Genomic DNA, 16,528 nt, shown 5'->3' with positions numbered 1-16,528 from the left:
ATAACTCCCAGAAGGCATAACAAATGTAATTGACAAATATAAAAACTCACAACATAAGACATATTTAACGAATTCACCAATTTGCAGCCTTCGTACAATTTGTAGGGGATGTTCTTAAATGAGCTTGATTCTCAATAAATACGCTCAATTCGAAATCAAAATGAGTACCTTGCCAAATATCATATCAATCTTAAAGTAGTTCACTGAAATAAGAATAACTCGTTTCAAAATTTACAAAACCACGCCAAATTAAAATAGCTATCCAAATCCAATCCTTTAATTATATCAGCCTGTAAAACGTACTGAAAATAAAAACTTCATTATTACTCTGTCAGTTTAGATAAACTATCATGTTGTAGGTTTGTCACGTGCATCTGTCACGTGCAATGTGCATCTGTCACGTGGTGGACTTAACAAGAGCTGTAGCAGCTAGTTCCTTACAGAATTCCTCTGTAAGGAATGCAGCTCTACAAACATCTGGCATCTCATAGTCCAGTTCCGTCCGGAGAAGATCTTTTAGAGTGGGGCTAGCCTGGGGAAATTAATAGGCTCATGTTATAATTACTAATTAATTAATCAATTAATTAATTAGTAGGTTCATTTTATAATTACAATTTAGATTAATATTAACAGAACCAGTGAACCACCGAGGATGAAAGAATATTGCCTAATCATTCATCAATCATAAGTATTAGACAATTATACGAAGTGTTATTCAATTAACTTGAAGATCCTGATCCACGTTTCAGTGCACATTTTTTCAAGTATTCATGATGCAGGAGAATTCGTGGTCTCCTAATTTTCAGACAACTCACCTCGAAAATATCACGGAACTCCCGCGAGATGTCAAGTAAAGCGTTGTACAAAGGGGGAGATGGAAGAGAAGTGTCAAGGAGCAACAAGGTAACGCTGTCGTGAGGTATGTGAACTATCTCTGAAACCAACGACATCAGCAACATGTTCACCATGTAACTCTGAAGGTGGGTGGTTAATAAGTTAGTTATAGAAATTGAGTTAAACACATACTTAAATTACACATAAAAATTAAATATCAGCTGTACAATGTACATGTATGGGTAGCTGACCAGTAATTTTATCATAAAATCGAGAACCAGAAAATTACATATGCAAGGTTTGAAAAAGGTTGGTAGTGAAGTGTGCTTTGTCTCCTCAAATTATAAAGATAAGAATTACCTGATAAGGTATGCTCTGAACCATGGAGAAAACTTTCTCCAGGAAAACTCCAATATCTGAGATTAGGTCGTCATCCTCAATTGAGCTGTAATGGGCGGGGATCCAGCTGTATGCATACATAACCTCTTCAGCCTGAAAATGTGTCGTGAATTTATATTAAATTTTACTAAACTTTGTTAGTAATAATAGATAGTTTACATTGAAAAATGCATAATATGCTCACATGATCTACCAGTTGTTAGAATAATGCAAAACAAAGTTGTCTGAAGTTGCACACGATTTAAAGAAATTAACAATTTAATATGAACTGATGTGTACCTTGAGATGAGCATCATAAAGATACTCGTTAAATCCCGCCATTTTGGGTTGATCCAGAACTGGCATTAGTTCCACAAATTTTGCTACTGATGCCTCTGAAGTGATTTTATTTCGATATAAATATGATCAGCAGAAAATCTTGCAGATGATCGTTGAGAGAGAAGATATTTAAACAGTTTGTAAAATAAATCCATTATTTATGAGGGGGAGGGTAATTTGTTTCACAAAATTCAAATTTCCGGATCATACCTAGTTTTAGTGTAATCTTTCCATTCTTATCTCCCTTTCTGCTGTCTTCTGCTTGGTCATGAGAAACAATAACTGTCTTGAAGTGGTTAGGTGATCCAACACGGTTGTGCTCCAGAGTTATAGATGAACTCTTCAAAGCTTCCTTGGCAGGATTTATCGGTTTAATGTTTTCTGGAAAGTTTGGTTCCTCTTGGGGAGTCTCAGATATTACAATTGATTCTGGACTATCGCTGGTAACTTTATCGGCCACTGAATTTTCTTCGCAACTTTTACCATATGTTTCAGGGTTCCCGGAGTCTAAAGGCTCGTAGTTAATTTCACTAATTGATAATGATGTCGAGGAGCTAGAATCTAATTCCCCCATAACACTATCAGTTGAGACTGATTTACAGTTGGACTGTTCAGACGGTATTGAACCTCCAGCTGACGATGTTGCATCAATTACAAACCCGTCCTGAGACGATGTTTCTGCTTCCTGAGGAACTGATGATGTGGAACAGTTTTCTGATGACGTCACATTATTTTCTGTTGATACCGCGTTAGTTTCTGATAGATTTGCGTTATTTTCAGATAAATTTGCGTTATTTTCTGATGACGTCACATTATTTTCAGATAGATTCACGTTATTTTCTGATGACATCACATTATGTTCAGATAGATTTGCGTTATTTTCTAACGACGTTGTGTTATTTTCTGATGAATCCACATTGTTTTCTGATGATGTTACATGTTCATGTAATGAAACGGTCGCATTCTGTGATGACGTAACGTTATCATTTGATGACGTCACATCAATGTTTAATGACGTCACACAGTCATGCTGCTGAGTATCCCTGCCCTCTGACGATACAGTATTCTCAGAGATCTCTAATTCCTGTAGTTTTCTGGCGAGGGATGGTGATTGTTGGTCCGCCTCGAAGTGATTTACCATGGATGTGTCCATGTGGATGAAACTAGTCTCCTCGTCGCTGTACATCTCATCAACTCCACTGTCACTGAAATATAGAACTCGAGTTCAAACAATTATAGCTTGATTAGCTACACGTTGATTCTCGGGCATTGCCAAAATCGATACCACAAGTTCTTTCTCTCAATCTCAAGCCTAAAAACTCAATAAAAACGACCGATCACCAATCACCTAATAATTGATTAACTCTTTAAACCTCTAATTAATTACCTGCTGTTAGCCCTGATGAGTATGGGTCTGTACTCCTCCTCCCTCTCCAACAACAACTTGCTTCTCACGCTCACATTCTTACGAGTATACCGCAGGACGAGTGTCTCCACAACCAGCGAGTGTCGGGTCTCGAACAACTCGCACAGGAGCGTGAGGACACTGGTCAGTACTCGGGTATCCTCGTTGTTCAAGAGCGAACAGAGCGTGGTTATTACTGGGTCATCTGTTAGGAACTTCAGTACCTGGTGGGGGTTTTGGAATTAAGATAAATGGAGTGCTTATATGTGTTAGATTTTAGCACTCTACTATTTGGAAGAATAATGTGAAATTATTCAATTTTAAAAGCCAGTTTAATCCTAACTCCCCCACAAAATTAAAGAATTACAAGTACTGAGAACTGACTTAACAACATTTATCAAAACAAAAATATAATTTCGAACCTCAACCAATAGTAGTTCAGAAGTCACAACACCCAACATTTTCTGGCACATGGCCAGGGCTTTGACAACGTCAAGTGGCTGAGAGGACTTGAAATCATTGAGTATGTGAGTGTGTAGGAAGACTTTAGCCAGGTGACGTAGCAACTTGTTAACAAAATTAGGGTGCGAGGACGTTGCTACACTGTTCAGGTAATCCAACTGAGATATGTTAAATTGGATTTAAGTTTTTATTAGATCCTTATTTTCAATGCAATCATGACATGTGCTTATAAGCGGTACGACCATCACCTGTCATCAGCAGCATGACGTACGTAGGTTATTATACTTATTGTTCAGCTAAATAGTGTCCAAATAGCAGCAACAATTGTCTGTAAAAGTGTAAAAATTACTCACCCAAAGAAGCAGTCTGACAGTGGCTTTATCAAGGCTCCCAGCCATGACGGCCTCCAACTGGGTGTTCCATGATATGGTCGTGGTCAGCAGTAAGTCTGGGTCGGATTGGAATGAGTTGTATCTCTGGCACAGCCTCGATACCTGGGGTACGTCAGGTTTATCGTTTTTCATGTGATGGTGATTTGCATAAGATTAAGAAAGGTTAAATTGGTGATGATTATTATTTCGTTTAGGTCATTAAGAATTTAGCATAAGGACAACAGGTTTTTAGCACTATTTATAAAAACAGAAACTCTGAAAATGTCCCTTTTACTAACCAGATCTTGAACCAGAATGGTGTAAGACAGAACACTGTCAATAATGTACTCGCTATCAGCAGATACACACATTAGTAAACTTTCACAACTCTTCTTAACGACTCTATCTTCCTGAGTAATTACGAGATTAGTGTTAATTAGTTGTGCAAATACTCATAAACAAGGGATTACGTATTGATAGCTCATTCCAAATTGCCCTCATTGAAAAATGAAACGTCAAAATTTGTACATACATTTGTACATTTGTAAATTTGTATGTACTGTACAAGTGCAATTGCTGATTATCGCACACGTCATGTATAAAGCATATGTTGGTGGAAGTCAATTCCAAAATGGCTGCATCTCGCAACTAAATGAAGAGCACAGATATTGTGTTCGAAACCCTCCTTAATTTACCTTGCTGTGTGATAGTGATATGAGAGCATCGACAATCCTCAACTCGTAGTTCTGAAATCGCTTACTTTATTAAACTGGACACTATTATAAGACAATATAAGACAATTTTGTAACTACATAATCTGCTGTATGCTTACTTCCTTTTACTACTTAATAAAATAGTCATTCTACTGTATTCTAGGCGATGTATAAAAGACTCGCTCCTAGCTGGACTTGAACCAGCAACCTTTCGATTAACAGTCGAACGCGCTAACCGATTGCGCCATAGAAGCTTGATGCTGAAATCCAAGTAAAGGTATATCAATGAAACTTGAATGCGGTTAGCATAAGATGTTTTCATGGACTACAAAAGATTCGCTCCTAGCTGGACTTGAACCAGCAACCTTTCGATTAACAGTCGAACGCGCTAACCGATTGCGCCATAGAAGCTTGTTGCTTAATTCTAAGCAATGAACGTAATTTCAACGGGGTTACCATAAGATGTTTTCATGGACTGTAAAAGAATCGCTCCTAGCTGGACTTGAACCAGCAACCTTTCGATTAACAGTCGAACGCGCTAACCGATTGCGCCATAGAAGCTCTGACCTATTATTTATCTAAGACACAATATACCACAGAGACAAAATTGTTCATGAACTTACCACTGTTCCGTTCTTTGACCGGGTCTCACCCATGAACAGATTCACAAGAGAGGGATCTTCGTGAAATTTTCCTAGGACAGAGGTGAGGAAGTTGATTTCATCAATCGGGTATTTCCCTCCACCGCAGACACAAATCATGTTCTGCAACGAATTATTTGTGAATTCAGTGATTTAATAAGAAGGAGAATTACTGCTAGTTTAACTCAAGGCGGTCATGCTACCGTATTAGAAAATAGAATACAAAACTGTGCTATAAGTTGCTAAACCGGAAACGGAATTACCGATGTTTAAATGATCCGAAAACTTGTAGCTAACCTGAAGCGGTTTGTGAATGTGGAGATGAGGGATAACAGATCTTTGGAGTTTCTGAACCAGCTGGGAGAAGAAGGCGAGGACGATTCTTCGCAGACCGACCGGGATGTCATTTTGAGCATGGAGCTGGAGTGTTGATAACACTTCGTTCTGTAGAATAAATTCCACGCATGGACCCTGAAGTATAATTTAACATAGTGTTGACAAATGATATAATTTTGTTGACAGTAAGAAAGGTGGCATCAAAGGTGACGCAATCCAAACAAGCCCGTTCGTGAATTCTACAAAGCCGCGCGGTCCAATATAATGTCGTGCGCGCGACAAACTCTAATATCATGTCTGTCGCGTCATGAGCCAAACTAGAAAACAATGTGTCGATAAGTGAACATAGACTAATTCGATCGCATTCCTTACATAGTCAGAATCATCTGGAATCTTGTCGTGTTCAATCATGTAAATCATGTCTGCAATGTGAACTGACGCTTTTGTGTCGTAAATGTTGGGAGCCAGCATCGCTGAGGGAGTGAGAAGTTGAGATTACATTCATCTATACCCGAACGTCGGAAACATAATAATGTATATATTATGTGTTAATTGGTATGTAATATGATCATTAAATTAACCAACATAGCTGAGAATTAATGATTATGCGAGTTATCAGATACAACAGAAACACGTACAGGTACAGTATTCTGTCTCTTAATTAAATATTGACAATTCGTTTAAAAAAGTATACGAGATATGTACAGAATTATTATTTGTGATTTTGAGGCAATTGCTGAAACCCCGTCATATGTTTGGAAAATGATTTTGGAATGGCGCCTGACTATCTATAGGAAATGTTTGGACACTCTCTCAAACTCATTATTCCTCGTGCAGTATTCCATGCTGGACAAGGATCTTTCAGTGTTATTGGACCCAAAATTTACAACACTCTACCACCATCAGTTAAAATGTGTTATACAGTGGATACGTTTAAAATTGGTTTAAAGACATACTTATTCAATTTGTCACAATATGATTTGGAGACGCTCTATTCCTAGGATGTAATCAGTTTAATGGGTATATTTACTGATAAAGAGTATGTCTAGTGCAGTTTTTAGAGTTAAAAACTAGTAAGTGAGTTTTGTCGGTCTTGTATTTAATTTGAATCTTAGTATTTGGGCTTTTAAATATAGTTCTTTTCACACTAAGTACATATGTACAATGTACATGTATATATATGTATTATGTAACTTCATAGTAGTAGTGTCTTAAACACCATTTATTATTATTATTTTCGAAAGTAAACAAAAAAAAACCCCTAGAAAACCAGTTTATATTGGACAGCAGCTTACCCAGGGCGATTACAGAATTGAAATATTTAAAGTTGATTTACAGAAAATGACCCTTAGTAGTAGTACATTTGTCAGAAAACAGCAGGGTTGTTGAAGACAAGTGCATCGCCCCTGACAATTAGTAACCTGTGCGCGAAGACAGACATTCCACAACGTTGTTCCATTGCTCTACGAACTGGTTCTGCGTTCTGGTAAATTGATCCTGAAAATAAAGTACTGTAAATATGTAGAATACTAATTTTGGGAGCACTGCATCTTTAATTTGATTATATGCTTGACCCCTGGGAATTAATATTGTATCGCTTTTTAATGTATTGTCAAACTGATTATCTATTTTTGAATGGATGCCAAGTACGCACATTCCATAGCTTTATTTTCATAGTTTACTACAAAACAAACAAGGAACAAATTAATTGTAATTAAAACAAGCATTATAACAAGTTCCGGATACAAACATTGTAAATATGAACAATATACACAGAGAGTGGGATTGCTTTGCTCTCTCTCTCTTATGCCTCAACATACACACAGTTTACACTCAAACACACTATTAGTATGTACAATGTATTGTTTTTGTTGTTTATATTCTGAACTATGTAACTACACAAAAGGGATGGTCTTAACAAAAGAAATGTGTACTTTCTGGAGAGACTCTAATGTAGAGCTAAGTACAGAGGAGCAGAACAAAGCACTGTGATATTTAGATGTTTCTTGTAATTTAATTAAGCTGAAGCTGGCCATTTGAGTGTTGATTTTATGAAATGATGAAGAATGTGTGGTATGTGGATTGTTTCATGATCTTGATAAATTTCTTTTTATTAGCTAGCGTTTCAATACTGCAGCATACATACCTCACAATTTAAACTTTATAATATAGTTGGTATGTGGTTAAGAAATTATGGTGGTGTGCCAGATGTGGCCCACAATTTAAGAATCTTCATGACCCACTTTTAAGATTTTAACCATAGGTACCCCACCTGCAGCAGTGAACGAAAGTTCTAATTTTCCTCTCGATTATTTGGATGGGCCACTTTTACCAATGACATTATAAGTTATGGAGGATAAATTCGAGCAAAAACGGCCGATTTGTCTGGTCAGAACAGCTATCTTTCAGGCATCATTGAGAGCTTATATATATTTTTCTTTTCTCTTCTTATATCATGTATATAATATATACTATGATTAAAGTAAAAATACCGAAGAACAGCAAGATGGCCAATGACAAGTTACGATCGTAAATCTCATTCCCGGCTTTTACTAACACATAGTGCAAAAGTTCAATACTAATGATTACGGAGATTGTCACCTTGCAGAGGTCAAGGATCGATTAAACTATTTTACCAGACAAAATTACAAAATTACCTCGTCAAACATACGAACGACTGAGCACTATAATTTTATAAAAAACGTACCAGTAAAAAAATCTAAGACTTTATTTCTTGTTGTGAATAATCCCATTCGCAGTTCCTCGCTTGTTTACTGACGTAAAATATAAAAACGACCATAAGTTGTTTCCAGTTTCAACAGCCAGTCTTACAAATGATGGTGCTGTTGTATCTGACCATTCTGATAGTAACGATAATAGCTGATCCAGGTTAGAAATTAATTTAATGTTCCAATCACTGATCACCACTTTGTCAGATGAGCCAAATTATATACAAATACATTCAAAGTTTATCTTGATTGTTTGCTCTGATATGCCTCTCAAACGCTTTACATTTCAATGTACAATCATAAATTGTGAACCAACAAGGTTCACAGTACCACTTCGTATTAATATTATCTAAACGATATGTGTACATCAGAATTTTGGACCTCTGAAGAAACCTCTTGCACGATACGACCTATGCACGATGCGACACCAGGCTGCTGGAGAGGAGGCGTATGTAAGCAGTTAAAGGAAATAGTAGAAGATTGTGAAGGAGTGACTATAATTACATATAGAAGTGAGGAGGAATTATCTAGGATCAGTTTTAACAGGAGGTCATCTGCAATTACTACATTCTCTTCACCTCCTGAAGGTAGGTATTAGTAATGAACAATTAACAAACTCTAGATACTACTAGATTATCTCTTTACCTCTAGACTGTCGATAGGAGTATAAGTTGCACGCTTAGCAAGGCGGGCATTGTTAGCTTCAGAACTACATTGGGCATCATTCCTGTTTAAATTACTTAGGACGTATATAATAGACATCAGCTCACAGTGTGACTTTCAAGAGAATACAAACAAATACAAGTATAATGTAGCTACACACTTACACAAAACAAAACAGGGTCGACATAACATATTTAGTTTTATTACAATGGAAAGGATAATTCCAAGAATATTTCTTGCTGAATAACCAAAAATCAAGCATTCAGTGAAATATGTGTCACGCACGTTATATTCATGGAATTCGACACAGAACCAGCCTCAATTTGCAAGTTGTGTTCTTTTCCAAAAGATTTAGTTTCGAATTCCTCAACTTCGTCTATAATATGTTTGTTGACACTTAATTATTTAATTATTTGTTTTAGATGGTTATACGACAGTTAAAGTTTGCAGAATCAAAAGTCTTCCAAGCTCTTCTCCTTGCAATATCGTGGTTACCGTCAGATGTAAAAAAGGACAACAGAACGTGAATAGTCCACACAACGTGAATAGTTATCATGTTTCAGTTCATTGCAAACGAGGTGAGCGGTCACTCTTAAGACATTCCAGCTTTTACAGATATTGTAAACGGGTAGTAGCTTACTTGCCAATTATTGGGGAATAATTGTCAAGTAAAACTAATACACCAATAACCTTTTGATTTAATATAAGTATTTAACATGATATGACTGTTGCTATTAAATATGACTTGTGCTATTCTATTTTCTGACCAGGTGAGCAGCCCTTTATTCTGGGATTTCTAGTAGGATTTATATTGTACATAAGTCTCCAGTATATGACTGGTTAACATAGTGGCGCAGTGTTTAAAACCCCAAAAGTTTAAACATACTCTCCCAAACCAATTAAACATCTGCAAATATTGGGAAACATTAGAGACTGCAAAAGTATAAATCCGCAAGTATTGAGGGTCAAAAAGTAGAAGTAAGTTTATGGAGTTGCGGTGAATAAAACCAAATTAACTTCCTGTATCATACTCAGCTAATGTTCAGAAAGCTCGGTTTGGCTTTACTTCAAATGTCTGCCACCTGATAATGTTCACGTGCATTCGTTTACACGATGTTTAGAGAATTGTGACCTTATGTTTACCTACCACCCTCACCCTCTCCGGAGGGAGCTCCTATAGTATGCAGTAGATACATTTTTCAAATTGTAAATGCCAAAAAACCCTTCTTTTTTCTGTCAACGAAGTAAATCTTCCAGATTCAGATTATGAAAAAAATCAGTGAAGCGAGAATTACTTCTTAACGAATAGCTGATGTCAAAAATTAATTGCATTACTTACAAGTGCAGAGACCATAAAATTAACAGACCCACTTATTACAGAATCGCACTAACGTTTACTTAAATTAAAATTACGGTATCTTTGGTGACGTACATGACCATGAAATCAAAGACCGAAGGTAAGCTATTATAACAAATGAGTCGAGCCAAACACCGGTAAACCTGTAATAACCTAAACTAGAAAACCTTTGCAACTAAAGGGGAGTGGGGGTGGGGGGGGGGGGGGGGGGCTGGAGTTATATTGATACGTCATACGGCACTCGGCAGGGTGCTGTTTTAGAAACTTTCAAATAGTGTTAATGGTCTTCAGCTGTGGATGGTAGACTGGAGAGGTAGTTACTTTACTGAGTTAGCTTTTTGTCTCTATATCAAATACCAGGCACAATTACCTCAAAAACACGTGTCAGCGATTATAAGATTTACAAGAAAAAGGGGACAGATGGATCTCTCATTGCTTCAGTTTAGCAGGTGCATTTAGAAGTACAGCGTCCCTCTCTTTCCCTCTCTCTCTCTCTTTTCTGTTGACTCGATATTGGGGTTGGAGACTTGGAGTAACATGTTCTCGAGAGATCTGATCTTGGTTTTACTCTTCTCTGAGTGTTGCCTACTACTCGCTACTTCTGCTCAAGGTTTGAGATTTTAAAGAAAATTTAAATTATCAATCATTATCATCATATCTATTATAATGTCATTCATAATACACCTTCATAGCTGCTAACCCTAATAAATTAGAATAGTTCCGTCAACTTCTAAATTCAGATGTCAAGAGTATCTTGTGTCTACAGTCTGTAGACTACAGTTACTGGAATTTCCGCTCGAGCTCGTAATTAGCATAGCGTCCCACTGTAGTACTAATTAACTAACTATAGTCAGGAGATATTAAACAACTCATAAGTAATACAAAACCATAGTAGTAACTAGTAGTGCCCAGAAATGCGTTCTGATGTAAACTATCTAAGGAGCTGGGGTATTAAGTAATACGATAATCGTCATGGTCAGATAGTTTTGAAAGACAGGCTGTAACTCGTAACGTATTGTCCTTCTGCCTTTTCATGATATCATCCAAATAATTATAGCGCTAATTATAACGCTAATTATTTGGGTTATATCACGAGAAGATATTTTACTTGGTCAGTCCAAATCTAGAAGTCTCAAGTCAATAATCTGTTGCTATTCAGAACTTGCTGTAGTGTTAAATGCAGTGCTATTATCACTAATATCATACTTAGACATCTTTAATTCTCATATTACACAGTAAAAGTAGGTAGGACTCAGTTAAAGTTAGTAACACAGTTGTTCCCTCATTTTCACATAGTTAGGCTCTATATATCTCAACTAATTTGTTAGGCTCTACACTGTGTATCATTATATATATATAAACTAATCTCCAAACCACCGACCGAGCTACTAACAGAGTAGGCATAACGTAAATACCTGACATTTTTACTGATTCTTCAGGTATACCAAAGCACACGTTTTTCCTGTTACAAATCAACATACCTTACTATATATGATTTACACAGGAGTATTTGTGCTTAGTGATACAAGAGTGTGAATTTTAGCTCATCGACACCTTTATCACGTGACACACTCACACAATATCACACAATATCACACACTCACACACTGAGACACCACATAGCTGAATATTACAATGTGACATAGTGCCATGTAACACGAGAGAGCCATCTCCAATGTAACGTACCAGTGTTATATACACAGTTCTTAGGTTGACGTGATGGTATAATTGAAGGTGTAATTAATCGTTTATTGGAGATGAAGGTAGCTCATTATTGGAGAACAATGGATAGTGATTGGAAATGGTAGACTATGGTAAAGTCCTGTAGTCACAGTTCACTGCTAATATTGTCACCAACCTATCATGAGGATGATGGTTTCATTATGTTTGATATCATCTAGTCTTCAGCACTATTATTACATTGGTAGCTATACTCCCGAAACAATCGAATTCAAAATTTCAATTTGAAATTTCCTCAGAAAACTCTAATAACTCTAATAAATAACTCTACGAAATACCACTCCCAGGACAAGACGAGTTAGACAGTTACGACGAGCTGGACACTTACGAGGAAGGAGACGGTGCTGTTAGTGCAGCTGACATCCAGGAGTGCCTACGTACAGAGCACAAGGGAACATGGCACATCAGGTACACTATTAACTATCATAACTGTGAGTTCACTGGTACATTGTACCTGATTCTGGTACAGTGTACCGGTGAACCCATGACACGTGCAGGGAACATGACACGTGCGTGACACGTGTATGACACGTGCAGGGAGATAAGGCTGTTTGGAAGGTTCATTGTGTGATAACCCCTTCCAGGAATATCATTGCTTTGGAAATTGCACTTCAGAAATTCCTAAAAATAGGATTCCGAATTATAGAATTGCAAATGGTACATCTTAATTTTTAGGAGAAATCTTCCGGAAGTCTGAACTGTCTCTTACTAAGTCTTACTCTTACATTCCAAATATCATTGACAACTATGATTACGAAGCACTAATTATTGTAGTGGTGAACTCATGTTTTGACACGGGCAGGGAGGGAGGTTTTTCAGAGGGAGCTTATTTGACGTGAGATGTTGAAAGGTTGAGGTCATATAATATGTTGCTAGGAGTGGGGAGGCTAAGGGTTACAAAGCATTAAGTGCAGTTCTAGAAGAGAAATTTCACACCAACGAGGAATTTGTACGATTTGGCAAAAATACAAAACAACAAGTTAACTAGTCTCTACCCAGATGGAGTGATGAACTAGCTGCTAAGGTACAGCAGAACTTGAACAAATGGATTCATGTTAGTTACTACAGCAAGAACTGGAAAGGGAAGTTTGACGGGTACGTTACACTTACACGGGTTTTTAAACAACTCAAAAAGTAAAACTTGAAATTATTGAACCTATGATGTGGCAAATTGTCACAATAACATAATTAATAATACACCAGATTAGAAGCAGTTGTATACAAAGTTCATGGGACAAATAACCAGCCTTCTTCCTATGTCTGCAAGGATTTCAGATATCTGAAATACGATAAAATACGAGAGGTAAGTTGCAAGCACTTTGTCAATGAGCATAAAATCGAATACACCAAACGAGGCTAGAAAAAATCCAGAGTTAAGTTCAAGAAGCAATTGAGGTAAAAATTTTACCGTAAAATGCATTATTATATTGTGGGTCGACTTGTCAGCTTGATAACCAAGTGATAATTCCCAGATCTCTGTCCGAGACGGTGCAGCGGAGACAGGATGTGGAATGAAACTCAGTGGTAACTCTGTGACAGTCTTGTGTTTGTACAGGACAAAGATTGATGGTTATGTGCCTGTTGTTCGTTGGGACAAGTGAAAACAAACTGTTACTACAATTTGATGCAGATTTTTGATACTATACCGATTTAGCATTTAAATAATAAGGGAGAACAATTATTAAACAACTGCTTTACATTTGGACATGTATTTTCTTTTCAACATTTAATGTAAAATAATGTAAGACACACTTTTACAAATATACTGTACCTCTTTGTTGAGTACTTGTTTATATTCAATGCAATCAAAAGAAAGTGTTTTAATTGGTTGGAGTTTGAAGAATGAAATCTTTTTTACCATAAATATCATTTTACCTCATTGGTGGTGAATAAGGTCGTTAGTTTTTCAAACATCAATAGTAGAGCTATCTAAGTAGAGCTTGATCATCAACAACTTTCTACTTTCAACTTCTAATATACATGATCTTTCACTTCTCAGCTAAAGTATTCATAATTAGAAAACAGCGGATACAGAAAAACCAATAGGTCAATAGAATTTACATAACACAAAATCAAATCAAATCAAATAATAATGACACAAAACACCATCAGTATCACACATCATTATAAATATTTCAAAAACATTTCGTAGAAATTGTTTGATGCAATATACATATGATAGTCAAATGCATAAGGAATAAATGCTGACAAATTCTTTGGATTCTTGGCACATGGAATGCAAAATTAATTTAATGGTATAAGTGTCAAATTTTTTATTGATATTCAGAAATTCCAACACGAACAATAATTATCCAAGTTTTGAAAAGACTAAACAACTGTGAGCATTCATTGAGCAATGAAAAGGAGCCCAATTCATTGAATTGACCCTCCTCATGACAAGCAAAAGTGTGATATTTACTACCAAGGTATATACTTTATACCCATCATCAGTACATTGTCGATTGTCATTGTAAGTTTGAATATTTATATTACCATCTTAAAGAAATGATGATATAAGTAATGCTGCCAAATTTGGGGTGACCATATTAAAGTATATTAAAGTGTATGTATATTTTGTGTCTTCGACCCCAGAGATATACTTTAATATTATTTAATATACCTATATCTTGATTTGTTGGAGGTCTAAATCAAAAATTACTTCCACAATAAGGTTAAAATGCAAAATTTCATGGAAAAATAATGAAAATCTATGATTTATTTCAATTTTAATGAAATCACTTAGTGTGAAACAATTAATGCTTAAAATATCAAATCTGATAAGAAATTGTGACTGTGTGTTGTATAATTTGGCGATTTGACCCTGGGGATATATTTTAATATAATTTAACACGATCAGAATATTCTAAATATATTTTTAAAATTGTTCCAGACTACATGTGAATCAACCTGTGAGTTTTGATATCAATTCATCAAGTAGAACAAGTGTATCACACTAGACTAACCATCATTTGACATGCGTTTACTTCAGTGGTAGTGATTGAAGTGATAAGTAAAGGCCTGTTCCAACAAGTAATGCACCATACAACACAAAAAGCTTTACAGCAATGAAAGACCTTGCATTTATGCAAATATTATGCAGATGAGCTACTGCACTTAATGGAAAATGTTTCGAAAAATATACAGATAATTTCAACAATGGTAATTGTCTAGCTATAAGTTCATGTAGCTCTCATGCTGTGTATAGGAGATGATTAACTCTGAAAAACTGGGGACAACTGGGGAATGATCCCAGAACCTCGACATTTTGCGTCCCTTGCTCACCTATAGACAGCATGAGAGTAGGCCATCTCGAAGTGATAATAATAAATAAATGTTTCGCAGATTGGCAATTGATTGGTGTAGTTGGTGTTGTACACACTGCACTGATAATAATATCACGTTGTACGTGTAATGTAAATAGTGTGGATATATGCGAATATATATTCTAATAACTAATAAATTATATGTTATAAAAATGGTAAAAATCTAAAAACCAGGGTAAAAAATAAAACCGTTTGTAATATATATATAAATGGTCAACTAAAAATAAAAATCCACAAATTCACATCACAACAACAAGCAGGAGTGTTGATCTGGTTAAGGTCCAAATCACTTATCGCTGTGGGTGGAAGAGTACTGGCACCTCTGTAACCACCGATAGAGATTATACAGGTTCTGAGTAAAACAATTCATAGAAATATAATGCTCATTTGGTGTATGACTTTTTGTCCTTGACTGTTCGTTTGATTTTGAAGGGACAGGTAACTAACAGGGCAAGGAATGTGCGTGCCTGAAAGCTTTTGCACACACCAAAACGCTAGCTCAGTTAAGTTTTTAGAGACAAGACTCATATTAGGATCAAAAGAAAAGTTTAAGTGCTACGAGGCAAGTAAAGTGCTACCGGCAAGAAAGTAGCGCACGCCGGGTTACTGGTTATTCCATTAACAATATGGACAGCATTTTCATCGCTAGCTATTATTTTATTATATCAGCTAAATAAAATCCAATATTTATAATCTACCAAGTTTTTCGTAAATTCCAATGGAAGGTTTTTATAAATTTTCAAACCGACCACATTCCAAAAACTGAAAATATCAGATATGACGGAATAATACGACGACAATTAATGAATTTCATCAAACTACGTGACTTTTACATTTACTATAGCTTTACTGGGCCGCGCTCAGCCTGACATTCCACCGAATCTCTATCATTTATGATTATGAACATAAATATAATAGCCTGAGGTCCCCGTCCCAGGTAACTGTAGCTCCAAAACACAAAAGCCGCGCGTCATTAAATATGGCACCAAGGTTGCCCTTGCGTTTGCAGTGGCGCTTGTGATACAAGCTCGCCCGCAGTGGCACAAAAGCAAATGGTTAGGTGAAGCACCAAGGCGAAACTCAATAATCATTCCCAAAAGGTATGAAGCAAATCAGTTTTGTGAAAAATTTGATATTTTGATCTGTGATCATGATAAAAACATGAATGGCACAAAAATTTTAAAAATGCAAGCAAATTAAATTTTGTTGACATACGTTGCATGCTACTTTTCGCGCC

At 36.2% G+C, this 16,528-nt stretch overlaps 2 protein-coding genes and 3 non-coding genes across 6 annotated transcripts; 1 reads left to right on the top strand and 4 right to left on the bottom strand.

Moving 5' to 3' along the window:
• Positions 1–191: 191 nt before the first annotated feature.
• On the bottom strand, positions 192–13,977 carry LOC134820577 (uncharacterized). 2 transcript variants are annotated; one of them, XM_063831034.1, is made up of 16 exons: positions 13,844–13,977; positions 6,901–6,976; positions 5,852–5,952; positions 5,441–5,614; positions 5,126–5,266; positions 4,485–4,535; positions 4,089–4,199; positions 3,772–3,912; positions 3,379–3,576; positions 2,939–3,180; positions 1,762–2,756; positions 1,513–1,607; positions 1,195–1,326; positions 816–974; positions 442–532; positions 192–302 (listed from the first exon to the last, which is right to left on the bottom strand). In XM_063831034.1, the coding sequence occupies exons 1-16, from the start codon at positions 13,880–13,882 to the stop codon at positions 286–288; spliced, it is 2,763 nt and encodes a 920-aa protein (XP_063687104.1). In that variant the 5' UTR covers positions 13,883–13,977; the 3' UTR covers positions 192–285. The 2 variants fall into 2 exon arrangements, with proteins under 2 accessions (XP_063687104.1, XP_063687103.1); XM_063831033.1 differs by lacking the exon at positions 192–302 and having other exon boundaries at positions 309–532.
• Trnan-guu (transfer RNA asparagine (anticodon GUU)) lies at positions 4,683–4,756 on the bottom strand. The gene has a single exon. It is a non-coding gene; the product is annotated as a tRNA-Asn (tRNA).
• On the bottom strand, positions 4,840–4,913 carry Trnan-guu (transfer RNA asparagine (anticodon GUU)). The gene has a single exon. It is a non-coding gene; the product is annotated as a tRNA-Asn (tRNA).
• On the bottom strand, positions 4,990–5,063 carry Trnan-guu (transfer RNA asparagine (anticodon GUU)). The gene has a single exon. It is a non-coding gene; the product is annotated as a tRNA-Asn (tRNA).
• LOC134820580 (uncharacterized) lies at positions 10,669–13,657 on the top strand. The gene is made up of 5 exons (XM_063831036.1): positions 10,669–10,838; positions 12,256–12,376; positions 12,968–13,063; positions 13,172–13,271; positions 13,441–13,657. The coding sequence occupies exons 1-5, from the start codon at positions 10,766–10,768 to the stop codon at positions 13,567–13,569; spliced, it is 519 nt and encodes a 172-aa protein (XP_063687106.1). The 5' UTR covers positions 10,669–10,765; the 3' UTR covers positions 13,570–13,657.
• Positions 13,978–16,528: the final 2,551 nt, after the last annotated feature.

This window comes from Bolinopsis microptera, chromosome 9 (genome assembly GCF_026151205.1).
Source record: "Bolinopsis microptera isolate Bmic1 chromosome 9, MBARI_Bmic_1.0, whole genome shotgun sequence".
NCBI classification, from domain to species: Eukaryota; Metazoa; Ctenophora; class Tentaculata; order Lobata; family Bolinopsidae; genus Bolinopsis; species Bolinopsis microptera.
This window is presented reverse-complemented; position numbering and strand designations above follow the sequence as displayed.